We start from the raw sequence: 23,681 nt of genomic DNA on the forward strand, positions 1-23,681 counted from the left end.
AGAGCCACTCTCACATGCCTATTAAATCCTTCCCTGTTTCTCTAACCTTGAGGACAATTTACAGTGGACAATTAACCTGTCAATCACTACATCTTTGGGATGCTGGAGGAAATTGAATCACCCAGACTGTATCCGTGTGGTTGAAGGGAGAACAGACAAACTCAGTTCAGACAGCACTGGAGGTTAGGATCAAGCCATAGTCATTATTGCACCTACTTCTGTTAACCTACTTCTGCTGACATAGTTGGGCAAAATCAGTGTATATAGCCAATGTACAAATGGAGAAAGCTCTTTGTGTTTATGTACGGATCTGTTTATGAATGCCTGAGGCTATGCACAAATACATGTATGAACAGAGATGATAAATAAACCATAATTATTCTCCTATGAACCAAGCAATTAACTAAAGCTGCAGAGCTACAGTGCAAACTCAAAGAAGTTGCAGCTAAGGTGCAAAATTAAAATCTGCCAAGCATGGGTCACCATCTTATGTAGGACCAAAAGTATAGCTCCACTTTTTCAACCTATATGGGATCAGCAAAATAATAGTTCAGAGTCAGTACTTGGACTACATAAACAATTTAAATTTCTTTTATCAACTTGTCAGAACACAGCTCAATAAGGTTTGATTGGATTGGATCATCCCAAGGTGATGATCCAATTCAGTCAAATCACAAGATCATTGCAGGGTCAAACCTTGCAATGATATCTTTTGCTCCATCCATCAAGAATAGAACTAATACTGGAAGATTGAATCAGACCTAAGTAATCTGAATGTGAGCAAAAGGACTAACATTGCAATAAACTCTATACCTTTTGGCAAGCAAAGGTCTTCCAATTAGTCACTGTTGATAAGGAACAGAAAATCACCCACAATGGAAGTGCTTGCAGTTTTTCACAAGATTTATTCACTGCATAATTGCAACAACTTAACCAGTATGACAGAATATGGAATGTGGACTGTAAAACTATGCCATTCCACATCTAACTTTCTTTTTGGTGACCTCAAGCACAATAACTTCTCACTGCTCCATGAGATTCTTTCCAAATTTTCAGAATACCAAAGACGACAAACTCTTTTTCAAAATTCCCAGTATCCACGTTGCAGCTCTGAACTTGGATAGCAGAGGATAGCCAGATATTGTCCTAGGTCACAATTCTCTGCCTGCTTGCTTGCTTAGTTGCAAGCGCCTGATACTTCCCACCCTATTTCTCACTAATATAATAATAATAATAATCACTTCGTTAATTCCACATCTCATCCTGCACAACCTTTAACAAAAGCAGCCTCCTCTCCATCTCCTGCAATACGATATTGTGAGTGTGACACAATAGACTGAAAGTTTAATGATAGTTCTAGTAGATATTCAGTCTCTGATGGTGCTCTATTGAACTTGGCAGCTTTCATCCACCGACAGCAATAACGGATGAGTGAATAGAAGAATTGGAGCAAGATCCATGTTAAACAAACACCCTGTCAAAGAACCAGGTTACTTCATTGCTGAACAACACCTGCAGAGTGTTTGCTAATCCATACTAGTGTTTTAATTTTTCATGGTATAAACCTGTTTGCATCTTTTTTTTCTTATCGCTAATGACAACATTATATTGGTCACTACAGTAATATATTTTAAAATGATAATGCACAAAAGTAAATGGTGTTCCTTTTTGTATAGACTAGCGTTAATGTTCATCTCTACCACTAAACAATAGCTGAAAGCAACCTAAAATATGAAAAAATTAAAACATTATTCAGGATATCAGGAGAAACTGACCGTATAAATTTCTCAGGAGTAGCATTAACATTGCTCATATTGAAATGGGGTGAGAAGCATAACCATTTTTTTTTTAAAAAGGTGGATAGGAAAGGTTTTGAGGGATATGGGTGGGCATTTTTATTGGTAAGGACAAGTGGGGCTAAAAAGCTTATTTCTGAGCTGCATTATTCTATGATTAATCCAGGACTGAAAGGTTTAACATTAGTGTTTGGTGGCCCTGGGCCTGTACTTGCTTGAGTTTAGAAGCATGGTGGTGGTGGGTAGGGGGTGAAATCTCCCTGAGACCCATCAACTATTAAAAAGTCTGAATAGAGTGGACGTGGGAAGGACATTTCCTATGGCGGGTGAGTCTAGGTTCACCAGGCACAACCTTAGAACAGAGAAACATGCATTTATAACAGAGATGAGCAGGAATTTCTTCAGCTAGAGGGATATTTAAAGACAAGGCCGACAGATTCTTGATTAGTCAGGGCATCAAAGATTACGGGAGAAGGCAGGAGAATGGGATTCAGAAGGATAATAAATCACCCATGATGAAACGGCAGAATAGACTTGATGGGCTGAATAGCCTAATTCTGCTCCCATGTCTTATTAACTATTCCATTTACCATTTCCCAAGTTTGGTTTTCATCTTAACTTATAATGAGGTGGAGAAGCTCAGAAGATGAAAGTTCTGAAAGTGATATGGCAAGCAAAAGAAACAAAATAAAGCAGAAGATAGAGAAGGTGAAAGTGGGACAGTTGGAACCTGAGAGACAAATGCAACAAAAAGCAGTTAGAAAAAGACTAGAAGAACTAGATCAGGATAGGACCAGAAAAATAAGGAAAAGGAGGGGATTTTTACTGTCCTGAACATTAATCTGTAATATTAAAACTATTGCTCAGTTGGCTACACTGGCTTTTGCTGAACCCCTGGCTTTAATCTTACAGATGTTCAAGGCAGCGTGAATACTGATCAATGCAAGTGATACACATTTGCTCCAAATTGGAGACAGTGATAAACAGAGTAGCTACAGAGCAGATCTGCATCCATTGTGGAAGGGAGTGTTCTACAAATAATCATCAGGAACATAATTAGCAGTCACTTAGACACAATTAGAGAAGGACAGCATAGATTTATTCATGCCAAATCGTGTCTAGCTACTGAAAGACTAACAGAAAAGGTCAATGAGGGGAACAACTTGTTTGGTACGAGTGCCACATAATACGTTAATAGGGTGAAAGCCATGAAATAAAAGGCTGTAGCTACAAGGAATAAAAACTGGCTATTTACTAGGACATAGAAAGTAGTTAAAACATAGAACACTACAACACAGTACAGGCCCTTTGGCCCATAATGCTGTGCCAAATTTATAATCCACTTGGAGATCAATCTAACCCTTTCCTCTCTACGTAGCCCTCCATTTTTGATCATCTTTGTACTTATTTAAGAGTTTTTAAAAAAATGTTCCTAAGGCATCTGCCTCTACCACCACTCTTGGTAGGGTGTCCTATGCACCTAGCACTTTGTACAAAATCTTACCTCTGACATTCCCCCTATACTTTCGTCCAATCCCTTTAAAATTATGCTCCTAGTATAGCCGTTTTGCACCCTGGGAAAAAGTCTCTGGCTATTTACTTGATCTATGCCTCTTATCATCTTGTACACCGCTACCCAAAACACCTCTCATCCTCATTTGCTCCAAGGAGAGAAGCCCTAGCTCACTCAAACTATCCATAAAAGACATGCTCTCTAATCCAGGCAGCATCCTGCTTTATCTCTGCGCTCTCTGAAGTTTCCACATCCTTACTGTGATGAGGTGACCAGAACTGACCACAGTATTCCAAGTGTGGTGAACCAGGGTTTTATAGAGCTGCAACATTACCTTGTGGCACTTGAACTCAATCCCCTGACTAACAAAGGCCTATATGCCTTGTTTACAACCCTATCAACTTACAGGAACTGAGGGATCTATCGACCCCAAGATCCTTCTGTTCTGTATGATGCTTTCAAATTCAACCTTCCTAAGTGTATCACTTCACATTTTTCCAGGTTGAACTCTATCTGCCACTTCTCAGCCCAGCTCTGCATCATGTCAATATCCTGCTGTAACCTATGACAACTTTTTTCACTATCCACAACTCCACTAACCTTTGTCATCTACAAACTTACTATCCCACCCTTACATTTCCTCATCTAAGTCATTGATAAAAATCACAAAGTGCAAGAGTCCCAGAACAGATCCTTGCAGATCACCAATGGTCCTTAACCTCTAGGCAGAATATGAGCATCAACAACCATCCTCTGCCCTCAATGGGCAAGCTAATTTTGAATCCACTCAGCCAAGTTTCCCAGGATCCCATGCCTCCTGACCGTCTGAATGAGCCAACCATGAGGAATCCCATCTAAAGGGATGCAAAAATAATTGCCAAAGGTACAGCAGTCTCTTCCCTCGCTTCCTATAACAACTTGAGGTGTATCCCATCTGGCCCCTGGATCTTATCTATTCTAATGATTTTCAAAAGTTTCAGCACAGCCTTTTTTTTAAAATGTTGACATGTTCTAGCATATAAGCCTGGTTATGCTATCCTCACAAATATCAAGGTCCCTTTCACTGGTAGATACTGAAGCAAAGTATTCATTAAGGACCTCCCCTACCTTCTCTGACTCCAGGCACATGATTCCTCTTCTATCCCTATTCTGTCCTATCCTCACTCTAGTCATCCTCCTGTTCTTCACATATATGGAGAATGCTTTGGGGTTTTCTATAATCCTACTCACCAAGGCTTTCACATGCCCCCTCTAGCTCTACTAAGTCCATTCTTAAGCTCCTTCTTGGCTTTCTTGTAACACTCTAGAGATCTGTCTGATCCCTGCTTCCTAAACCTTAAGCTTCTCTCTTCCTCTTGACCAGGTGTTCCACACCTCTTGCGAAACATGATTTCTTCACCCTACCATATTCCCCTGTCTCAGTGGGACAAGCTTATCCAGAAACCGACACAATTGCCTCCTAAGGGCAATTTCCCTAGTACATCTGTTCTCAATTTATGCTCCCAATTTCCTGTCAAATACCATGAAACCCCTCCCCTAAATACTTCCCCATACCATCTGCATCGATCCGTCTCCAAAGCTACAGCAGAGGTCAGGGAATTGTGGTCACTGTCTCCGAAGTGCTTACCACAGAGAGATCTCACTCCTGACCTGGTTTACTGCCCAGCACTAGATCCAGTATAGCCTTTCCTCTAGTTGGCCTGTCTACATATTGCGTCAAGAGATCCTTCCCGGACATACATAACAAATGCCACCCCATCCAACCCTTTTGCCTAAGGAGGTGTCACTCAATGTTAGTTGTTTGAATGACTGGAGAGCAGTGAAAGATGCTCCTCAGCACACTTGGATCTTTGCCTTCCTTCATATCGTGACTTGGACTTGGATGTATACGTTCTAATTTGGAACACACGAACTCGGAGTTGTGAACTGAGAGGATGAAAGCAATAGGCTCTAAAGAGATGGAGGTGGGAATCCCAACCTGAGGTCCACGGACCCTTTGGTTAATAGTAGGGATCCACCGTTTAAAAAAGGTAGGAACCCCTGAAATAGAGACAAGGTGGTAAAATGTGAAATGTAACATTTTGATAAGAAAAATGAGAAGGGCCAAACAAAACAGAGGGAAAAAATTCTTCAAAAGTGTAGAAAAACTGTAAGATCTAATAGTATTTTCGTATCTCTTTGAAAGTGATAGGACTAGTTGTGAATGTAGACTTAACATACGGGGAAAAAGCATCAGAATAAAACACCAGTCAGCCACTTGAACTATTTGCCCAATTTTTGGTGCCACAGTTTAGGTTTACCCCCAGTCTTGGTTGCCACTTAATGCCTTTTCTGGGCTATCTATACAATTAAAGACACTTTGTGATGAGGGTCTTTAACAGTATAAATTGGCCAACAAAGCTGGGGTTGCTTTCCTTGTAACAGTGACGGAAACTGACTCAGGAATTTAAAGTCATGAAGCACGTAGACAGAATGGATGGGAAGAAACTGCTTCTACTGGTGGAAGAGTTACGAACCAGGGGACATGAAATACCAGTGAATGGCAAAGGTACAGAAAGTGCCACAAAGGAAAGCTTTTTTTGATGTAGTGAGTTTTTAGGGGTTTACAATCTACTAGTATGCTGCCATTTTGAATTCTAGATGTAATTCTAGACTTCCAAAGGGAACTGGACAAGAATCTGAGATAAAAGATATTTTCACAGGGCTTCAGGGAAAATGCAAAAGACAGGAATGATCTGTGCTGTTCTAAATGATAAGAGTTGAAATGCTTCCTCCCATACTATAACTATTCTGATTACATCTCACCTGTGCTACAGCCCAAATTCACTGAGGTAAGAGAGAACAGAATTATTCAGAGGTGGAACTTTAGCTCGTTTGATCATTTACAAAAAGAACAAGCCAAGCTCAACACTGTATGGGGCAGAGCAGTCCTCTTGATTGGAACCCCACCTACATCCAGTTACTCACACCAGCAGTGACGCACAGCAGCAGCAGTTCATACCATCCCTAGGATGCACTGCAGCAACTCCTTGGACAGCACCTTCCAAACCCATTACTCTTACCAGATAGTTGGACAAGGGCAGCAGCAGCACTGGGGACCCCACCACCTGGAAGTTGCTCTCCAAGCCCACACCATCCTAACTTCCTCAAGGATTACAGCAGTTTAAGAACACAAACCACCACCACCTTTCTGAAGGGCAACTAGAGATGTGTAATTAAATGCTGACAGTCTGCAAAACCATACACTTCTTGAATAATATATTAAAACAATCATTCTCAATTTAAGGCATACTGCATGTGAAGAGATCATAAAAGGCATTAACCTTTTGGGTTATAAAATGGCAACTGATGTAATTCTTCAAACAGTTTCTGTACGGTTTAATAGCTATTATCCACCACCCTGATAACTCTCTAAGTTTTATTTAAATAAGAAAATTAATTCCACTTTTAAAGAGCCTGGTTCCTGAATTGCACACAGAATTCCAACAGAGGAGCATGCTGTTTTGGAAATCTCTAATCCTGTCACAGTAGAGGCAACCAGACATGTCTGACCTGGATTCCTTGTATCTCAATTGCATGTTGAAACTCTCTTGTCTGATAATCTATGGTTTGGCACCTCCTGTGGTCCAACATGTTTTGAATCTGTAGCATAGATCTTTACTAATTAATTAATTCTATGAAAACCTAAAACTAAATAAAAACTGTAATATTCTGTAGCTAATTAAATTATCTGCACAATCTTTGCAAAGTCTGCCACCAAAGTTTCTGACTTACAGAAGCTTTGGGTTACAGACAGCCTTCAGATGAGAAACAGGGAGCTCTATACTTAAGAACAGTTCTCCTACACAGGAGGTGATGAGCAGGGAGCAATTTTCTGTGCAACGGTTAGGTCCCAGATTAAAGAGTTTCAATCTGTAATTACTTAACACATGTTAAACAAGCTACTAAAAATACTGACTTAAAATCTAAAAATCCTATCTATCTGCCTACATTTGAAATAAGCCTTTTATATCTCCTTTCTGAAGAATGTACTCGTATCTCAGATCAAACATTTAACATGTTTGTTTTCTGCAAGGTACAAGTTTAAAAAATCAAAATTAACTCACCAAACTGTCCAATCCACCTCCCAAAAGATCCACAGCTCCCATTTGCATTGAAGACATCTGTGGTACATTGACAGGAGGACCCAAGTCAAGGTTCAGGAGATCACCCAGAAGATCACCTTGGGATGGAATAACTTGAGGCTGCTGTTCCAAAGTCAAGTTTGCTGTAGTTGTTGGTCCAACTGGACTATCCGGCTCACTTCTGGATGGAGAAAAAAAAGTGAGATAGCTTAAAATAAAGACCACTCTCATATTGAATCTCGTATCAGATGAGGAGCATGTAAAGTCTCATAGGAAATGAGTGAAAGTACAGATTAGATCAGATCTGTTACTGACTGCTGTATCCTATTGTCAGCACATAATGCTCAGAGAGAAGACTTAGACAATTTTGAAATACAATCCTTCCATAACTGCGGCTTGTCATAGCCTAATATACGTGTGATGCATTTACCTTTTCGGTGAAAATGATCGGGAGTTAACAATGTAATACAAGCAGCAGAGAGCGGTATATATACTTTTGAGGGAATCTAATAACAATTGAGAAAATTATATTGAATTGGCCAAGTGTTAGAAATGAAGTGAAGAAAATTCTCAAGGTCACTCATCAGCTTTCCATTCACATGTTAGAAGGCAACATGATTCTATGTCACAGCAGTAAAACCTTGAATGGTTTCAAAATCCAATTTCCCCAAAACACTGAGCAATAGTTAAAATCTTTTTATTCAGCTCCTTGTCAACCCAAACAGTTGAAGGAGACCAACAAAACAAAACCATAAGCTATTTATCTGTAGTTAACCATGAAAACATCAATAAACAAAAATTAAATGATCAGGCAACTGCTGATATTTAGCGCTGAATGTTAGGTTGCAATAGTTGAATATTAGGTGGCCTCCATGAAGATACAGAATGCAGTATGCATTTAACATAGTAAAAATGTTTCAAGTTACTTCACAAACAAAATTTAATAGCAAGAAGGACTCACTAGAACGAGCGACGTCCCAGTTGCTTATCAAAACACAAGCAAACAATTATGTAAAGAATAGACAACAATTATCTCTATAGCAAGAGGAAAATTATTTCTACTAATTACTAAAACAAGAGGTTGTTTGCTGAACTACTTACAACCTTTGATGAACCAGTGAGGAATTCAAAGCAATACAAAATCAAATATCAAAATGTTACTGTAAACTAAAACTAACTGGAATCACCAATTACGAAATCCTGACTTGTACTTCCTTGAGAAACACCAGTAATTCTGTTATCTAATGGCAATTTCTCTATCTGACAGACATAAAGCTAACTATCTCCAGATACATGTGTGCAAAGTTAGCAACTCCTGATCCTCCCAAGAAATCCTCACTGCTCTCGCTCCAAATGCAGTCTGACTCTGAATGGATCGCAGAATCCAGTGGTGCAGCAACAATCTCCAGCAGTTCCTCAGTGATTATACGAAAAGTGTAATCAGAAATACACTTATTCTTTCTGTTGAACCCGTGCCTGTTTCAGTGATCACAATTCATGCCAATGGAAAGGGAGGATGAATAGGAGAGTTACATTTCAGATAATTGAATTAACTTTAAACTACTTAATTGTTCTTTAATATCTTATAGTATTTGAGTTCTTTTCAATAATTTTTCCAAATATAAGTTAGTTCTTGTATTATTTTATTGTCAGGAATGTACTGGGTAATTAAGCACTTCTGTAGGATTGGCAATTGCAAGGTTCTCTCACTCGGATATCAGGTAGTGTCTCTCTCTATATTCAGGAAATTACCATTGTATTGTCTGCTCTAGACAAAACTGGAGATAGTGTTACAAGAAGCACAAAGAGTTTACAACTCCTGGCAAATTCTGAGACCATATCCATTACGCTGAGATGAAGCTACAGATGCTATATACTATACCAACAGCACAAGCCCAAAGTTTCCAATAAACAGAAACTCATACATATTTTAAGGACGTATGTAAACAGGGAAAGAGTGGGAACCACTGGCAACAATGCGTGGAGGGCTTGAAAACAGGTGAGTTCTTAAATGAATATTCCTCATCTGTATTCACTGACTGTGGCATTGTAGTTGGAGGATTGAGTGAGGGACAGAGAGACAGAAAGACAATCCTAGAACATGCTATTACTGAGAACGAGGAGATATGACTTAAGAATCAACGGTCTTAAAAGTGAATAAATATCCAGTTCCTGATGAGATCTACCCCATACTGCCATGGGATACAAAAGAGAAGATGGCTGGGGCCCTGCCAGATATTTAAACCTTTACTAATCACAGGATTTCGGTATGGCCAAGTGGTTAAGGCATTGGACTAGTGACCTGAAGGTCGTGAGTTCGAGCCCCACCCAAGTCAATGTGTTGTGTCCTTGAGCAAGGCACTCAATCACACAGTGCTCTGCGACGACACTGGTGCCAAGCTGAATGGGTCCTAACACCCTTCCCTTGGACAACCATCGGTGTCGTGGAGAGGGGAGACTTGCAGCATGGGCAACTGCTGGTCTTCCATACAACCTTGCCCAGGCCTGCGCCCTGGAGAGTGAAGACTTTCCAGGTGCAGATCCATGGTCTCACAAGACTAACAGATGCCCTTACTTACTTTAATCAGAGGATTACTAATCACAAGTTACTTGACAGCAAATATGCTATCTTTATTTAAGATTTATTTATCAGGATTAATCCTATTAATAGCAGGCATATGAATCTAATATTTGTAATAGCAAAAATAGTGTAAAATATTCTGAAGAACAAAATTAATCTGCAAGGGCAGGGACCAATCAAAGATAGTCAGCATATGTTTGTTAGGGGATCCAGTCTCACGAATTGAACTAGATTTCTTAAAGAAGTAGCACAACATATTTATAAGCACATGGTCCTCAGTAAGGTCTTTGACAAGGAACCACATGGTCAGACTGGTCCAAAAAAGGCAGAGGCTACCAATGGAACATTCTGACTGGTTACATCACTAACTAGTACAGAGGCTCCACGGCACAGAATCATGAGAAGCTTCAGAAGGTTGCACACTCAGCCAGCTCCATCACATTCATAAGCCCACCTACCATTTAGGGCATTGCCCAAAGGTACCTTAATAAGAGGACATCTATCATTAAGGATCCTCATCATCCAAGACATGCCCTCTTCTTTTTAGTACCGCAGGAGTGGTACAGGAGCCTGTATGTGCACACAGAGTGTTTTAGGACCAGCTTCTTACTCTCAGGTTTCTGAATGGTCTATGAACACTGCCTTGCTATTCTTCTTTTACACTGTTTATTTATTTCTTATAACATAGTAATTCATTATGTCTGCACAGTACTGCGGCCACAAAACAACTAACTTCATAAGTTATGTTAGTGACAATAAACTAAATTTTATAACATAGTAATCCGTTGTCTACACAGTACTACGGCCACAAAACAACTAACTTCATGAGTTACGTTAGTGGCAATAAACTAAATTTTGAATGTAGGACAAGATGGCAAAATGCATCCAAATTTGACGAGAGAGGAGGAGGCAAATAATGATTGTTTTCTGGAGTGATTGTAAGCTTATAATGAATAGAGTATCACAGGAATCAGTGCTGTCAGTTATTAACCCCACTGTATACCAACCTTGTTATATTTACAACCAAGATATGAAAGTGGTAGTTACAATTCAGTGATTTCTAGATGACAGGAAAGTTAGTGTGCTTCACATGGCGAGGATATTGATGACATGATGACATTGACCAGTTGGTAAGATGGGCAGAGCACTGGAAGATGGAATTTAATCTGATAGATGCAAGGTGATTCACTTTGGGAGGACAAACAAAGATAGGACATGCACAATGAACGGTAAGGCCCAAAGGAGCATTGAGGAAAAGATCAACTTCAGTATACAAGTCCAAGAATCCCTGAAGGTGGCAGCACATATAGATAAAGGGGTGAAGAAGGCATTTGGGGAACTTATCTTCATTAGCCTGATACAGAAGATAAGAGAAAGGAGATTGGGAAGTTATGGCGCAACATTATAAAACTTTGGTTAGGTCACAGCTGGAATACAGCGTACAGTTCTGGTCACCAATATAAAGACATGATTGCACTGAAGGAGGTATAGAGAAGATTCACCAGGATATTGCTTGGGATGGTGTGTTTTAGGTTTGAGGAGAGCCTAGATAGACTGTGGTTGTCTCCCTTGCAGAAAACAGAACATGGGGGTAGTGGTGGTGGTTTGGGGGGGGGGGAGGAGAGAAGAGTTAGTGGTATATGATATTATGAGAAGCCTAAATATGATAGTAATCTTTTCCCAACAGTGTGGTCTATAAAGTTTGAGGACAGGGATTGAAAGTGAAGTGTGAGAAATTTAGAGGATTTTTTTTTTCCATCTAGAGGCAGATAGAGTATCTGCCTCCGTCATCCATTCTGACCGTGTGTTCAAGGCTCCGACAGGTGAGGATTTAAATCACCTGAGCATGGAAGACTGGTAAATGGATTATTACAGAAAGGTACCTGGACATGGTGGGCTGATCAAATGTGCCTATTATAGCATTGTTCTTATTGTTACTAACCCTCCAAGTTGCAATGGCAGGTGCTTGCGATGGATTCCATGGCTGCCCTCTACAAATGCATTTGGTGGCTTATGATAAACAGATGCCAGTGATCCAATATGGCAGATGAGCTCATCCAGTAATGTTGGTTCGATCAGGTCAGTCTCCTCTGAGATCAGAGGCTTTTCAGACAGAACCACCTCTTTTGCAGCTACAGGGTCTGTGGATAGTAGACGCCAATAAATGTACCCACGGTCACGGAGATCAGGATTATCAGAATCCTAGAAACAGAAAAGGCATTTGTAAATCTCATCTTTGTTAGCAGGATTATAGTGACAGAGACATACTCTGCAAATGAATCATTATCACTTTAGAACAGCAACACAGTGATTATACACTAAAAGCACTTACAAGATTACGGTTTTATAAAATTTTGGTTCATCATTAATTGAAGGAATAAAATGCAAAGACTGAAATAGTCAGAGGGCAGCTAGTTATTTCCATATATAGCACCTCAAGCATGGCATTTTATAAAATAAAAGATATACACAACTTGCATAAATGTAACACAGACCAAAGGGAATTAGCTGTCTCATGCAGAGTTTGAACACCATGAAATAAGAGCTGTTTACCTAAACAGCATTAGATTAAATTGGTGCCTTGGTCAGACACAGCTGCTGTATTGTGTACATGTTCGAAAAGACACTAGATGACCAATGAATTTAGAATTAAATAACAACTACTGCTATAATTAGATTAAAACTGTAAATGGCAATACGTTTGATCATTCACTGTAAACAATTATGTATTACAAAGTTCAGAATCTTGGGCTAATTGAATAACCTTCATTTAAATGGATGCAGGGAAGACTAATAAAGGGAAGCCAACATGGCAAATTGTGTTTAACAAACCTGATTGGGTTCTTTTTAATGAATCAAGGCAGATGAGAGAAATGAAGCTGAACTTGAACATTAAAAAGCACTGACCGCATGTTATTTTTTTTTCCCCATAAAATTGAAGCCAATGGAATAAGAGAGGCTGATCAGATGAAACATTCAAAGATATGGAAAAGAGCAGGAAACTAACTGCCCACACACAAAATCAAATTAGTTGGTAAATAATCTAAGTAAACTCATTCAAGGAGAAGCTGAACTCTCATTTTAAAAGCGTGCCTTAATCTTAATGATGGTTGAAAGCAATAGGTGTATCCTTTGGTGAAGCTGTCATATTTAAAGTTATCAATTATTTACGTACAGTTGATAGCTGACTATATGATTATGTAAACCACAGCTGTTTTTCTAAATTGGATAATATGCTCTCAGGTTCTTCTCTGGAGAGGAATATGCTTACACTGAAGGCTTATCAGATGAGTTCACCAAGCTTACTCCTAGTACTAAGAGGATGGCATAAAACGAAGAAAAACAGAAAATATAGTTGACCAATCAATTCTTTGAACCTACCTGAATTATCCAAATTCAGTGCCCTGCTTCTGCTTTCTTCTCACATCCCTTGATCTCATTAGCTATTAGAACTTGATCTAATTGTTTAAGCTTATTAATTGATTTGGCTTCAATTGCATTTGTGGTGAAAAACTCAATGAGTTCACCACTCAGAGAAGACATTTCTTTTTTACTCTGTCCTAAGTGGTTAATCCCAGATCTTTAGGCTGTGAGCTGTATTTCTGGGCTTCTCCACCACTCTCCCGCATTAATAACGTCGAGTTTCCAAGTTTAAATGGGATGCCTTCTCATTCTTCTAAACTCTAGCAAATCTTCCAAATATTGCTTCAAATGACCAACCCATCATTCCCGGAACCAATTTGGTGCATAGCAAGAAAATCCGTTTTCGGATGAGAATAAAACAAGTAATATTTAAAGTATAATCTCACCAGAACAGTAAGACACTTGTTCCTATGCTCAAATATGCTGGCAATGAAGGCTACATATCATTTATATTTCTAAGTGCCCAAAGCATTTGATTTTTACTTTTGGTAACTGATATACAAGAACACCCAGTTATTGTTGCACCTTCCCAATCTATTACCATTCAAGGAATAATTTATCTTCCCATTTCTAACACCAAGTGATAACCCTCACTTACCCACAATATAACTACATCTGCCAACTTGTCCAAATAACACTAGAACCTTTCTGCATTCTCCTTACACTGCGACATAGCTTTGTGTCATACACAAACTTAAGAGATATTGCACCCAATTCCTTTATCAAAATCATTAATACACATTGTGAGCAACTGTAGTCCAAAAAATTCAAAGTACATTTATTATCAAAGTATGTACGCAGTATGTAATCCTGAAATTTCTTCCCACAGACAGCCATGAAACAAAGAAACACCATGGAACCCATTCAAAGAAAACATCAAACAACCAAAAAAAAAAGAACAAATTGCGCAAATGGCAAAAATAAGCAGAAAGCACAGAATATAAAAGACTCAAACCTCAAAGTCATTGAATCAAACATTTACTGTTGTGCTACTCCACGGGTCACTGCCCAGCACATGGCTCCAGTTTGTTACTCCAGTCTCCAGTATACCAGCAAGTGTTGGATCCATTACCCACAATTTTATTTATTTTTTTCTCACTAATCTGTTGCATGGGTGCTTTTGGATACCCTCCTGAAAGTCCAAATACACAACTACATCCACTGGTTTTCACTGGTTTACTTGACACTAGTTATATCATCAAAAAAATCAAATATATTTGTCAAGCATGATACTTCTTTTGTAAGCCTATGCTACATTGAAATGATCCTGTATAGACTTTAAATGCTCTACTATTATGTCCTTAATAAAGAACTCGTGCATTTGTGTCTCATTTGTAGCCTAATATTCTGTTTTCTTTATTTCCCTTTTTGTTTTAAATATTGGGGTTACTTCGCCACTCTAATTTATAGGATTAATCCAGAGTCCAAAGAAAATTGGAAATGGACCACCAATGTAGCCATTATGACCTTAAATACTCTGGGATATAAACTATTGGGTCCTGGGGATTTATCTGCCTTCAATTTAATTAATACATTTTCCTACAAATACTGATTTTCTTCAGATCCTCTACCTCCCACCCCCAAGACCCTAGGTTGCATAACATTTCTGAGAGCTTATTTGTCTTGCTCTTTGTGAAGATCAGAATCAAAGGAGAGATTAATGCCAAACAAGAGAAAATCTACAGATGCTGGAAATCCAAGCCACACACACAAAATGCTGGATTAATGCAATAGTGAGGAAGGACGTTAACTTGGATGATGTGGAATTCATATCAGCAAAACAAAGAAATATGTAGCTAAGGACAGAAACTGCTGGTAGGAGTTGTATACAGACTCCCAAACATTAGTGATAATATCGGGAAAGCAATTAAGTAGGAAACTAGTGACACATGCAATACAGTATAGCTGTAATAATGAGTGACATTAATCCACACATAGATAACAAAATCAGGAACAATATTGAGGAGGAAAAATTCCTACAGCGTATATGGCAGTGTTTTCTGAACGTTGAGAAACCAACAAGAGAGCAGGCATTCCTACGCTGGGTGTTGAGTAGTGAAAATCAATTAGTAATCTTGTGTGAGCCTTCATAACCTTTATATGGTAGAACTCTTCACTAAAATGGAGAGTAAAATGGCAGATTCTGAGATTCTGATGGGAGGACCTTGAATATAAATTCAGGAAACTATGAAGGTATAACGGAGATGAAAATATTCTATTGACAGTGGATCGAAATGGGTAAATATTTGAAATTCAAATGGATAAACTTGAACAATTACTCATTGCTGTCCAGGATAACAATTTCTTTAACTGGCAACATTACCTCATCTCCTTTTACTTTCAGTCAATCCTTCCTAAATATTGAATAGCTCTGGATATTTAGATCCCATCCTTAGTTCCCCTATAGTCATATCTCTGTAATCCCAATTATATCAGACATCTATTCATGTGATTAATTCACCTATGAGCCAAGCATTAAGATGAGAATGCTTTAGGCTTGTCTTTTTAACATTACTAGCCTAATTAGCATTATTTTCTACTGCAAACCCTTTTGTTTTTCACCCTTGATTTCTCTGGCCATTATATTTCTTTCTCCCTTTTACTCCCCTTCCTGTCTTCTTATCCCCATCATTTTAGTTTGAACTCTCCCCGACAGCATTGCCAAACACTCTCCCAAAGACAATACTTGCAATCCTGCCCAAGTGCAGCCTGTACAAGTTGCACTAATCTCAACAGCTCCAGTACAAGTTCCATTTTCCCAGGAAATTGAATCTCTCACCTTTACAGCATTCTTTTAGCCTTTTTTTTAAACCTGAAATGTCCTTCTGTTTCTACCCTGACTTGCACGTGGCACTGCAGTAATCCAAGATTACTAGCTTTCAATTCCATTTTTTCAACCTATTTCCTAACTCAACTTGCATGATTTCATCCCAATTTTAAAATCTTTTGTTGTTCACCCTTTCCCCCATGATGCTCTGTAGCTGCTCCAAGGCATACTTGAGTTTAGAACCAGAAAAGCAATTATTTCATCCCAGGGTCCCATTTCAGACTGCAGAAATGCCTGCGTGTTCTCCTTACAACTAACTGTTCTATTCTCTGCATCAGTCCGACTCTTTTACCTCCACTCCTGTACAGGAGAACAACCCTCGATGCCATGATCTCTGCTACTGATGCATTCCACTGCCAGGGACAAAGGAAGCATCAGCAACTTCTTACATATAACAGGAAGAATATGCCATGGGTTGGAGATCTCCTGCAATGACTTAGCATTTAAATATCAGATTCTACAAATTATATCAGAGCCCAATTTACTATCAAAATTCCTCCATGCAATCATAGGATCAGTTTAAGTCTGGGGGCTCTTTTCCTGCTTGGTTAAACATATTTGAAACTTGCAACTAAGCGGTTATACAGTTAAAATATACATGATCCTGAGGGAATTTAATAAGTCAGATGCTGAGAGGTTACTTCCCCACTGAGGGAAATCAAGAAAGTATAGCTTCAGGTGCTGCATAGGAGTGGGATAGATTGGCTGGTTGAGTGGTGTCGCAACAACAACCTTGCACTCAATGTAGTAAGAACTACGAATTGATTGTAGAACTCAGAGAGGGGAAGGCAGCAGAACACACTCCAGTTCTCATCAAGGGGTCAGCAATGGAAACTTCAAGTTCCTGGATATCAACATCCCTGACGATTCATCCTGAATTGATGCATCAAGGAAGGTACATCGGTGGCTATATTTCATTAAATGATAGGAGATTTGTTATGTCTGCAAAGACTATAGCAAATTTCTACAGATGTACCATGGAAGGATTCTGATATGGAGGTACCACTGCACAGGATCAGAAAAAAAAACTGAACCCAGCTACGTCACAGACACTAACTCCAGACCACTGACATCTTCAATTGGTGATGCCTCAAGGAGGTGGCATCCATCATTAAGGATCCTTGCCATCCGGACATGCCCTCTTCTCATCATTACCGTCAGTTAGAAGGTATCTGAAGACACCCACTTAATGTTTTAGGAACAGCATCTTCCCCCCCACCATCGCATTTGTGTTTTTAAACAGTCCATGAACACAACCTCACCATTTGCTCTCTTTTTCCACTACTTATTTATTTTTTTACATTTCTTACACAACTTTCTATGTTCTGCACTGTACTGCTGTCAAAAAACAAAAATATTCACAATATACATCAGTGGTAATAAACCTGATTCGGATTTGGAGTAGGATTTTTTTCTTGTACAAAGATGAGACAAGGCTCTCAAGATACATTCTGCTACACAACAAATAGGATACGAACACAGTAAGAGCTTCAGGTCTCGTCTCAGTGACAACAAAAATAAAAATACGAAATAATGTAGCTGAGCTCATAAGCGCAGCTAGAAATTAGCAGGTATGATGTTGTGAGCATTACAGATTTGTAGTTGAAATAACATTGCAGCTGGGAGCTTACATTCAAGGACAAACATCCTATCAAAAAGTCAGGCAGGCAGACAGAGGTAATGTTGTGGCCCAATCACAAACAAGAGAAAACCTGCAGATGCTGGAAATCTAAGCAACACACACAAAATGCTGGAGGAACTCATCAGGCCAGGCAGCATCTATGAAAAAGAGTAAACGGATGGTGTGGCTCTGTGGTAAAAAAAAGATATCATATCCTTAGGAAGAAGAAACATAGGATCAAAAGATGTCAAAATTCAAAGTATGTAAATGTGACCACATACTACCCTGAAATTCATCTTCCCTTGTGCATTCACAGTAAACACAAAGAAATACGTTAGAATCAATGAAAAATTTACAGCACATATCAGGCCCTTCGGCCCACAATGTTGTGCTGACCATGTAACCTACTCTAGAAACTGCCTATAATTTCCCTAGCATATGGCCCTCTATTTTTCTAAGCTCCATGTACCTATCTAAGAGGCTCTCAAAAGACCCCATTGTATCCGCCTCCACCACCATCCTTGGCAGTACATTCCATGCACCCAGCACTCTGCGTGTGGAAAACTTACCCCTGACATCCCCTTGGTACCTGTCTCCAAGTACCTTAAAACTATGCCCCCTAATGTTAGCCATTTCAGCCTGGGAAAAAGCCTCTGGCTATCCACACGATCAATGTCCCTAATCATCTTAAACACTTCTATCAGGTCACCTCTCACCCTCCATCGCTCCAAGGAGAAAAGGCCAAGTACACTCAACCTATTTTCATAAGGTACGCCTTCCAATCCAGGCAACATCCTTGTAAATCTCCTCTGCACTCTCTCTATAGTATCCACATCCTTCCTGTAGTGAGGTGACCAGAAATGAACACAATACTCCAAGTGGGGTTTGACCAAGATCTTGTATAGTTGTAACATTACCTCACGGCTCTTGAGCACAGTCCCATGGTTGATGAATGCCAACACACCATACACTTTCTTAACAACACTGTCAACCTTTGTGCAGTAGCTTTGAGTGTCCAGTCAACACGGATCTCAAGATCTCTCAGATCCTCCACACTGCCAAGAGTCTTACCATTTTTATCATACTCTCTCTTCAAATTGGACCTACGAAAATGAACCACTTCACCCTTATCTGGATTGAACTCCATCTGCCACTTTTCAGCCCAGCTCTGCATCCTATCAATGTCCCGCTGTAACCTCTGACAACCACCCAGACAATCCACAACACCCCCAAACTTTGTGTCATCAGCAAACTTACTAACCCACCCTTCTACTCCTTCATCCAGGTCATTTATAAAAATCACAAAGAGAAGGGGCCCCAGAACAGATCCCTGCGGAACACCACTGGTCACCGACCTCCATACAGAATACCAATCATCTACAACCACCCTTCTGTGAGCAAGCCAGTTCTGGATCCACAAAGCAAGGTTTCCTTATCAAATGCTTTACTGAGATCCATATACACTACATCCACTACTCTACCTTCATTAATGTGTTTCATCACTTCCTCAAAGAGTTCAATCAGACTCGAAGGCACGACTTACCCTTGACAAAGACATGCTGACTATCCCTAATCAGATTATGTCTCTCCAACTACGCACAAATCCTGCCTCTCAGGATCCTTTCCAACAACTTGCCCACTACTGAAGTCAAACTCACTGGTCTATAATTTCCTGGGTTATCTCTACTCCCTTTCTTGAACAAGGGAACAACATTTGCAACCCTCCAATCCTCCTCGCATCCCTATTGATGATGCAAAGATCATCACAAAAAGCTCAGCAATCTCCTTCCTTGCTTCCCACAGTAGCCTGGGTATATCTCATCTAGTCCCAGTGACTTACCTAAAAATGCTTTTCAAAAGCTCCAGCACATCCTCTTTCTTAATGTCTATATGCTCAAGTGTTTCAGTCCACTGTAAGTGATTCCCACAATTGCCAAGGTCTTTCTCCCTGGTGAATACTGAAGCTAAGTATTCATTAAGTACCTCTGCTACCTCCTCCGACTCCATGCACGTTTCCACTATTGCACCTGATTGGTCCTATTCTCACATGGCTCATCCTCTTGCTCTTCACATACTTGTAGAATGCCTTGGGGTTTTCCTTAATCCTGCTCACCAAGGCCTTCTCATGGCCCCTTCTGGCTCTCCTAATTCCATTCTTAAGCTCCTTCCTAGTAACCTTGTAATTTTCCAGAGCTCTAACAGTACCTAGTTTCTTGAGTCTTCGTAAACTTTTCGTTTCTTAACTAGATTTTCTACATCCTTTGTACACCATGGTTCTTTAACTCTACTATCCTTTCCTTGCCTCAATGGAACATGTCTAAGCAGAACTCCATGTAATGTTCCCTGAACATTTCCCACATTTCTACTGTGTACTTCCCTGAGAACATCTGCTTCAAAGTTCCGCCTAATAGCATCAAATTTCCCCCACCCCAATTGTTTTTCCCAAATTGTCTGCTCCTATCCCTCTCCAGTGCTATGGTGAAAGAGATAAGAGTTGTGGTCACTACCTCCAAAATGCTCTCCCACCGAGAGATCTGACACCTAATCAGGTTCATTTTCCAATATCAGATCAACAACAGCCTCTCCTCTGTTGGCTTATCAAAACTCCGCCTGATCTATACCCCTTGCGCTAAGGAGATGGCAATCAGTATTAGGAAAGTTAAAATCTTCCATCACAACAACCCTATATTATTGCACCATTCCAGAATCTGCCTCCCTATCTGCTCCTTGATATCCCTGTTACTATTGGAGTCTATAAAAAACACCCAGTAGAGTTACTGCCCCTTTCCTGTTTCTGACTTCCATCCCACACTGATTCAGTAGACTATGACTTCTTCCTTTTTTGCAACCTTGACGCTACCCCTAATTAGCAATGCCACACGCCCTCCTCTTTGCCTCCCTTTCCTGAAACATCTGAAGCCTGGCACGCTCAGCAGCCATTCCTGTTCCTGAAACAGCCAAGTCTGTGTAATGGCCACAACGTCACCGTTCCATGTACAGATCCATGCTCTAAGTTCATCCGCCTTGTTTAAGATACTCCTTGCACTAAAATAGACACATCTCAAACCAACAGGCAGAGTGCATCTTTAATCTAACATCTGCCTGTCCTTCGTTACAAGTTCCATACAAGCTGCTGCTCCAAACTTGTGCTCCAACCTTCCCATCCTCTGCCTCTTCACTTCAGTTCCCAGCCCCCTGCAAATCTAGTTTAAACCCTCCCCAACAGCATTAGCAAACCTCCCCACAAGGATATTGGTCGCCCTCGGATTCAAGCGCAACCCGTCCTTTTTGTACAGGTCACACCTGCCCCAGAAGAGGTCCCAAAGGTCCAAAATCTGAATCCCTGCCCCCCGCTCCAATCCATCAGCCACTCATTTATCCTCCACCTCATTTATTCCTATACTCACTGTAGCATGGCACAGGCAGCAATCCCAGGATTACTACCTTTGAGGTCCTGCTTCTCAGCTTCCTTCCAAAACACCTGTATTCTGCTTTCAGGACTTCCACCCTTTTTCTACCCAAGTCATTGGTACCAATATGTACCACGACCTCTGGCTGCTCACCCCCCCATTTCAGGATATTGTGGATGCACTCAGAAACATCACGAACCCTGGCAACTGAGAGGCAAACTACCATCCTTGTTTCTTTTTTGCGTCCACAGAATTGCCTCAGGTATTGTAGATTCTGAGGCTCCTGATGGTAGCTCGAGAAATGAGCACGTATGGTGCTTTCCTGCAATAGCGCTCCTTATAAATGTGCATAATGGTAGGGAGAGCTTTAACTGTGATAGACTGTGCTGTATCCACTACTTTTTGTAGGCTTATTCGTTCAAGGGCATTGGTGTTTCCATACCAGGCCCTAATTCAACCAGTCAGTATATTATCCACTGTGCATCTATAGAAGTTTGTCAAAGGTTTAGATTACATGCTGTATCTATGCAGACTTCCAGGAAAGTTTAAGCTGTTGATGTCATGCTCTCTTTCTAATGGCATTTATATGCCAGATCCAGGACAGATCCTCTGAAATGATAATGCTGAGGAATTTAAAGTTGGTCACCCTCTCCATCTCTGATCCCCTGATGAGGACTGGATCAAGGATATCTGGTTTCTGCCTTCTGCAGTCAGCTCTTTGGTTTTGCTGACATTGAGCGAGAGATTGGTGTTATGGCACCATTCAGTCAGATTTTCAATCTCCCTCTTATATGCTGATTTGTCACCGCCTTTGATTCGGCCTATAACAGTGGAGTCGTCAGCAATATGGCAATGGAGCTGTGTGTAGCCTCACAGTCATAAGTATAAAGCAAGCTGAGCAGGGGCTAAATGCACAGCCTTGTGGTGCACCTGTGCTGATGGTGATTGTGAAGGAGATGTTGCTGCCAATCCAAACTAACTAGGGTCTGTAAGTGAGGAAGTCAAGAATCCAGTGGGTAGAGTTTAGCAACTGCAAGAGTAAAAAGACCCAAATGAGAGTTATATGCAGGACTCCAAACAGTAGTCAGGATATGGTGTACAAATTATAACAATGGATAGATAAGACACATTAAGAAGCCAATGTTACAATAGACATGGGAGATTTCAATATGCAGGTAGATTAAGAAAATCAGGTTGATGCTGGATCCCAAGAGGAGTAATGTAGAATGCCTACACGATGGCCTGTTAGAATAGCTTGTAGTTGTGTACACAAGAGGAAAGGTAATTCTGGATTTGGTGCTGTGCAATGAACTATATTTGATTAGGGAGCTGAAGGTAAAGGGACCCTGAGGAGACAGTATCAGATTAGGGAGTTTAACGTAAAGGGACCCTGAGGAGACAGTATCATGATATGATATAATTAATCCTGCAGTTTGAGAGGGAGAAGCTAAAATCGCACGTATTGGTATCACAGTTGAATACAGGTAATTATAGAGACATGAAAGAGGAGCTGACTAAAGTTGATTGGAAGGGGATACTAGCAGGGATGACAGTAGAGCAGCATGGCTAGAGTTTCTGGGAGTATTTTCAAAGATGCAGGAATGGTTTATCATTCTAAAGGGACGATGAGGCAACCATGGCTGACAAGGGAAGACAAAGACAGGACAAAAGCAAGAAACAGTATAAAATATAGCAAAATTAATGAGAATCGAGGGGACTGGGAAGCTTTTAAAAAACCAACAGAATCAGGTTTAATATCATCAGCACATGGTGAAATTTGTTAACTTAGTTCCAGCAGTACAATGCAATACATAATGAAAGAAAGCAAATTACAGTAAGTATATGTATATTAAATAGTTAAATTAAACATAGTGTAAGAACAGACATAATATAAAAAGTGAGGTATTGTTCACTGCTCGCTTCACAAAATTATAAAAAAATTAACACACTCATTCCCCTTTTCAAAAACCAACTGAATTTCTTCTAACATCACAATTCTTTCTGGCCCTAAAATTATGCTGCATTTCAGCTTCCAACTTAGGGACTCAACTCTACACCCAAATTTTGCAGCCTCTTGTTTATACCTTTCTTGTGTCTCTCTCCCTTACCTTCTCTGAGTAAAACCAAGAAGTGAAAAGGCAAGGCTTTCAAGTCTTTTCTTGTCATTGATTTACCAAAAATCCTGTCAATGAGCCCATCTCCTCTCCCAAACTTGCAACGTCATACCAAGTTGAAAAACACTAACCTTACCAGAAGTGAAAATTCTGGGATTCTATAAAGCAATTTTTAATCATCAAAAACAACCTGGTTCAGACTTTTTATCTGATTCTTCTCATTCCACAACATCGCTGTTCTGTGATTTTAATTCTTTAAAAGCTGGAAGTAG

The 23,681-nt window shown here is 40.0% G+C and overlaps 1 protein-coding gene across 2 annotated transcripts in view; it reads right to left on the reverse strand.

Annotated features, from left to right (window-relative positions):
- ap2b1 (adaptor related protein complex 2 subunit beta 1) overlaps positions 1 to 23,681 on the reverse strand; it is a 275,766-nt gene that overhangs the window by 147,228 nt on the left and 104,857 nt on the right. For both annotated transcript variants that reach the window (XM_063031461.1, XM_063031460.1), the window contains exons 13-14: positions 11,957 to 12,216; positions 7,416 to 7,614 (exon numbers count right to left, since the gene is read on the reverse strand). In XM_063031461.1, the coding sequence (XP_062887531.1) occupies positions 7,416 to 7,614; positions 11,957 to 12,216 (459 nt within the window). The remainder of the gene's footprint in view (positions 1 to 7,415; positions 7,615 to 11,956; positions 12,217 to 23,681) is intronic.

The sequence above is a fragment of the Mobula hypostoma genome, chromosome 23 (assembly GCF_963921235.1).
Source record: "Mobula hypostoma chromosome 23, sMobHyp1.1, whole genome shotgun sequence".
Lineage (NCBI taxonomy): Eukaryota > Metazoa > Chordata > Chondrichthyes > Myliobatiformes > Myliobatidae > Mobula > Mobula hypostoma.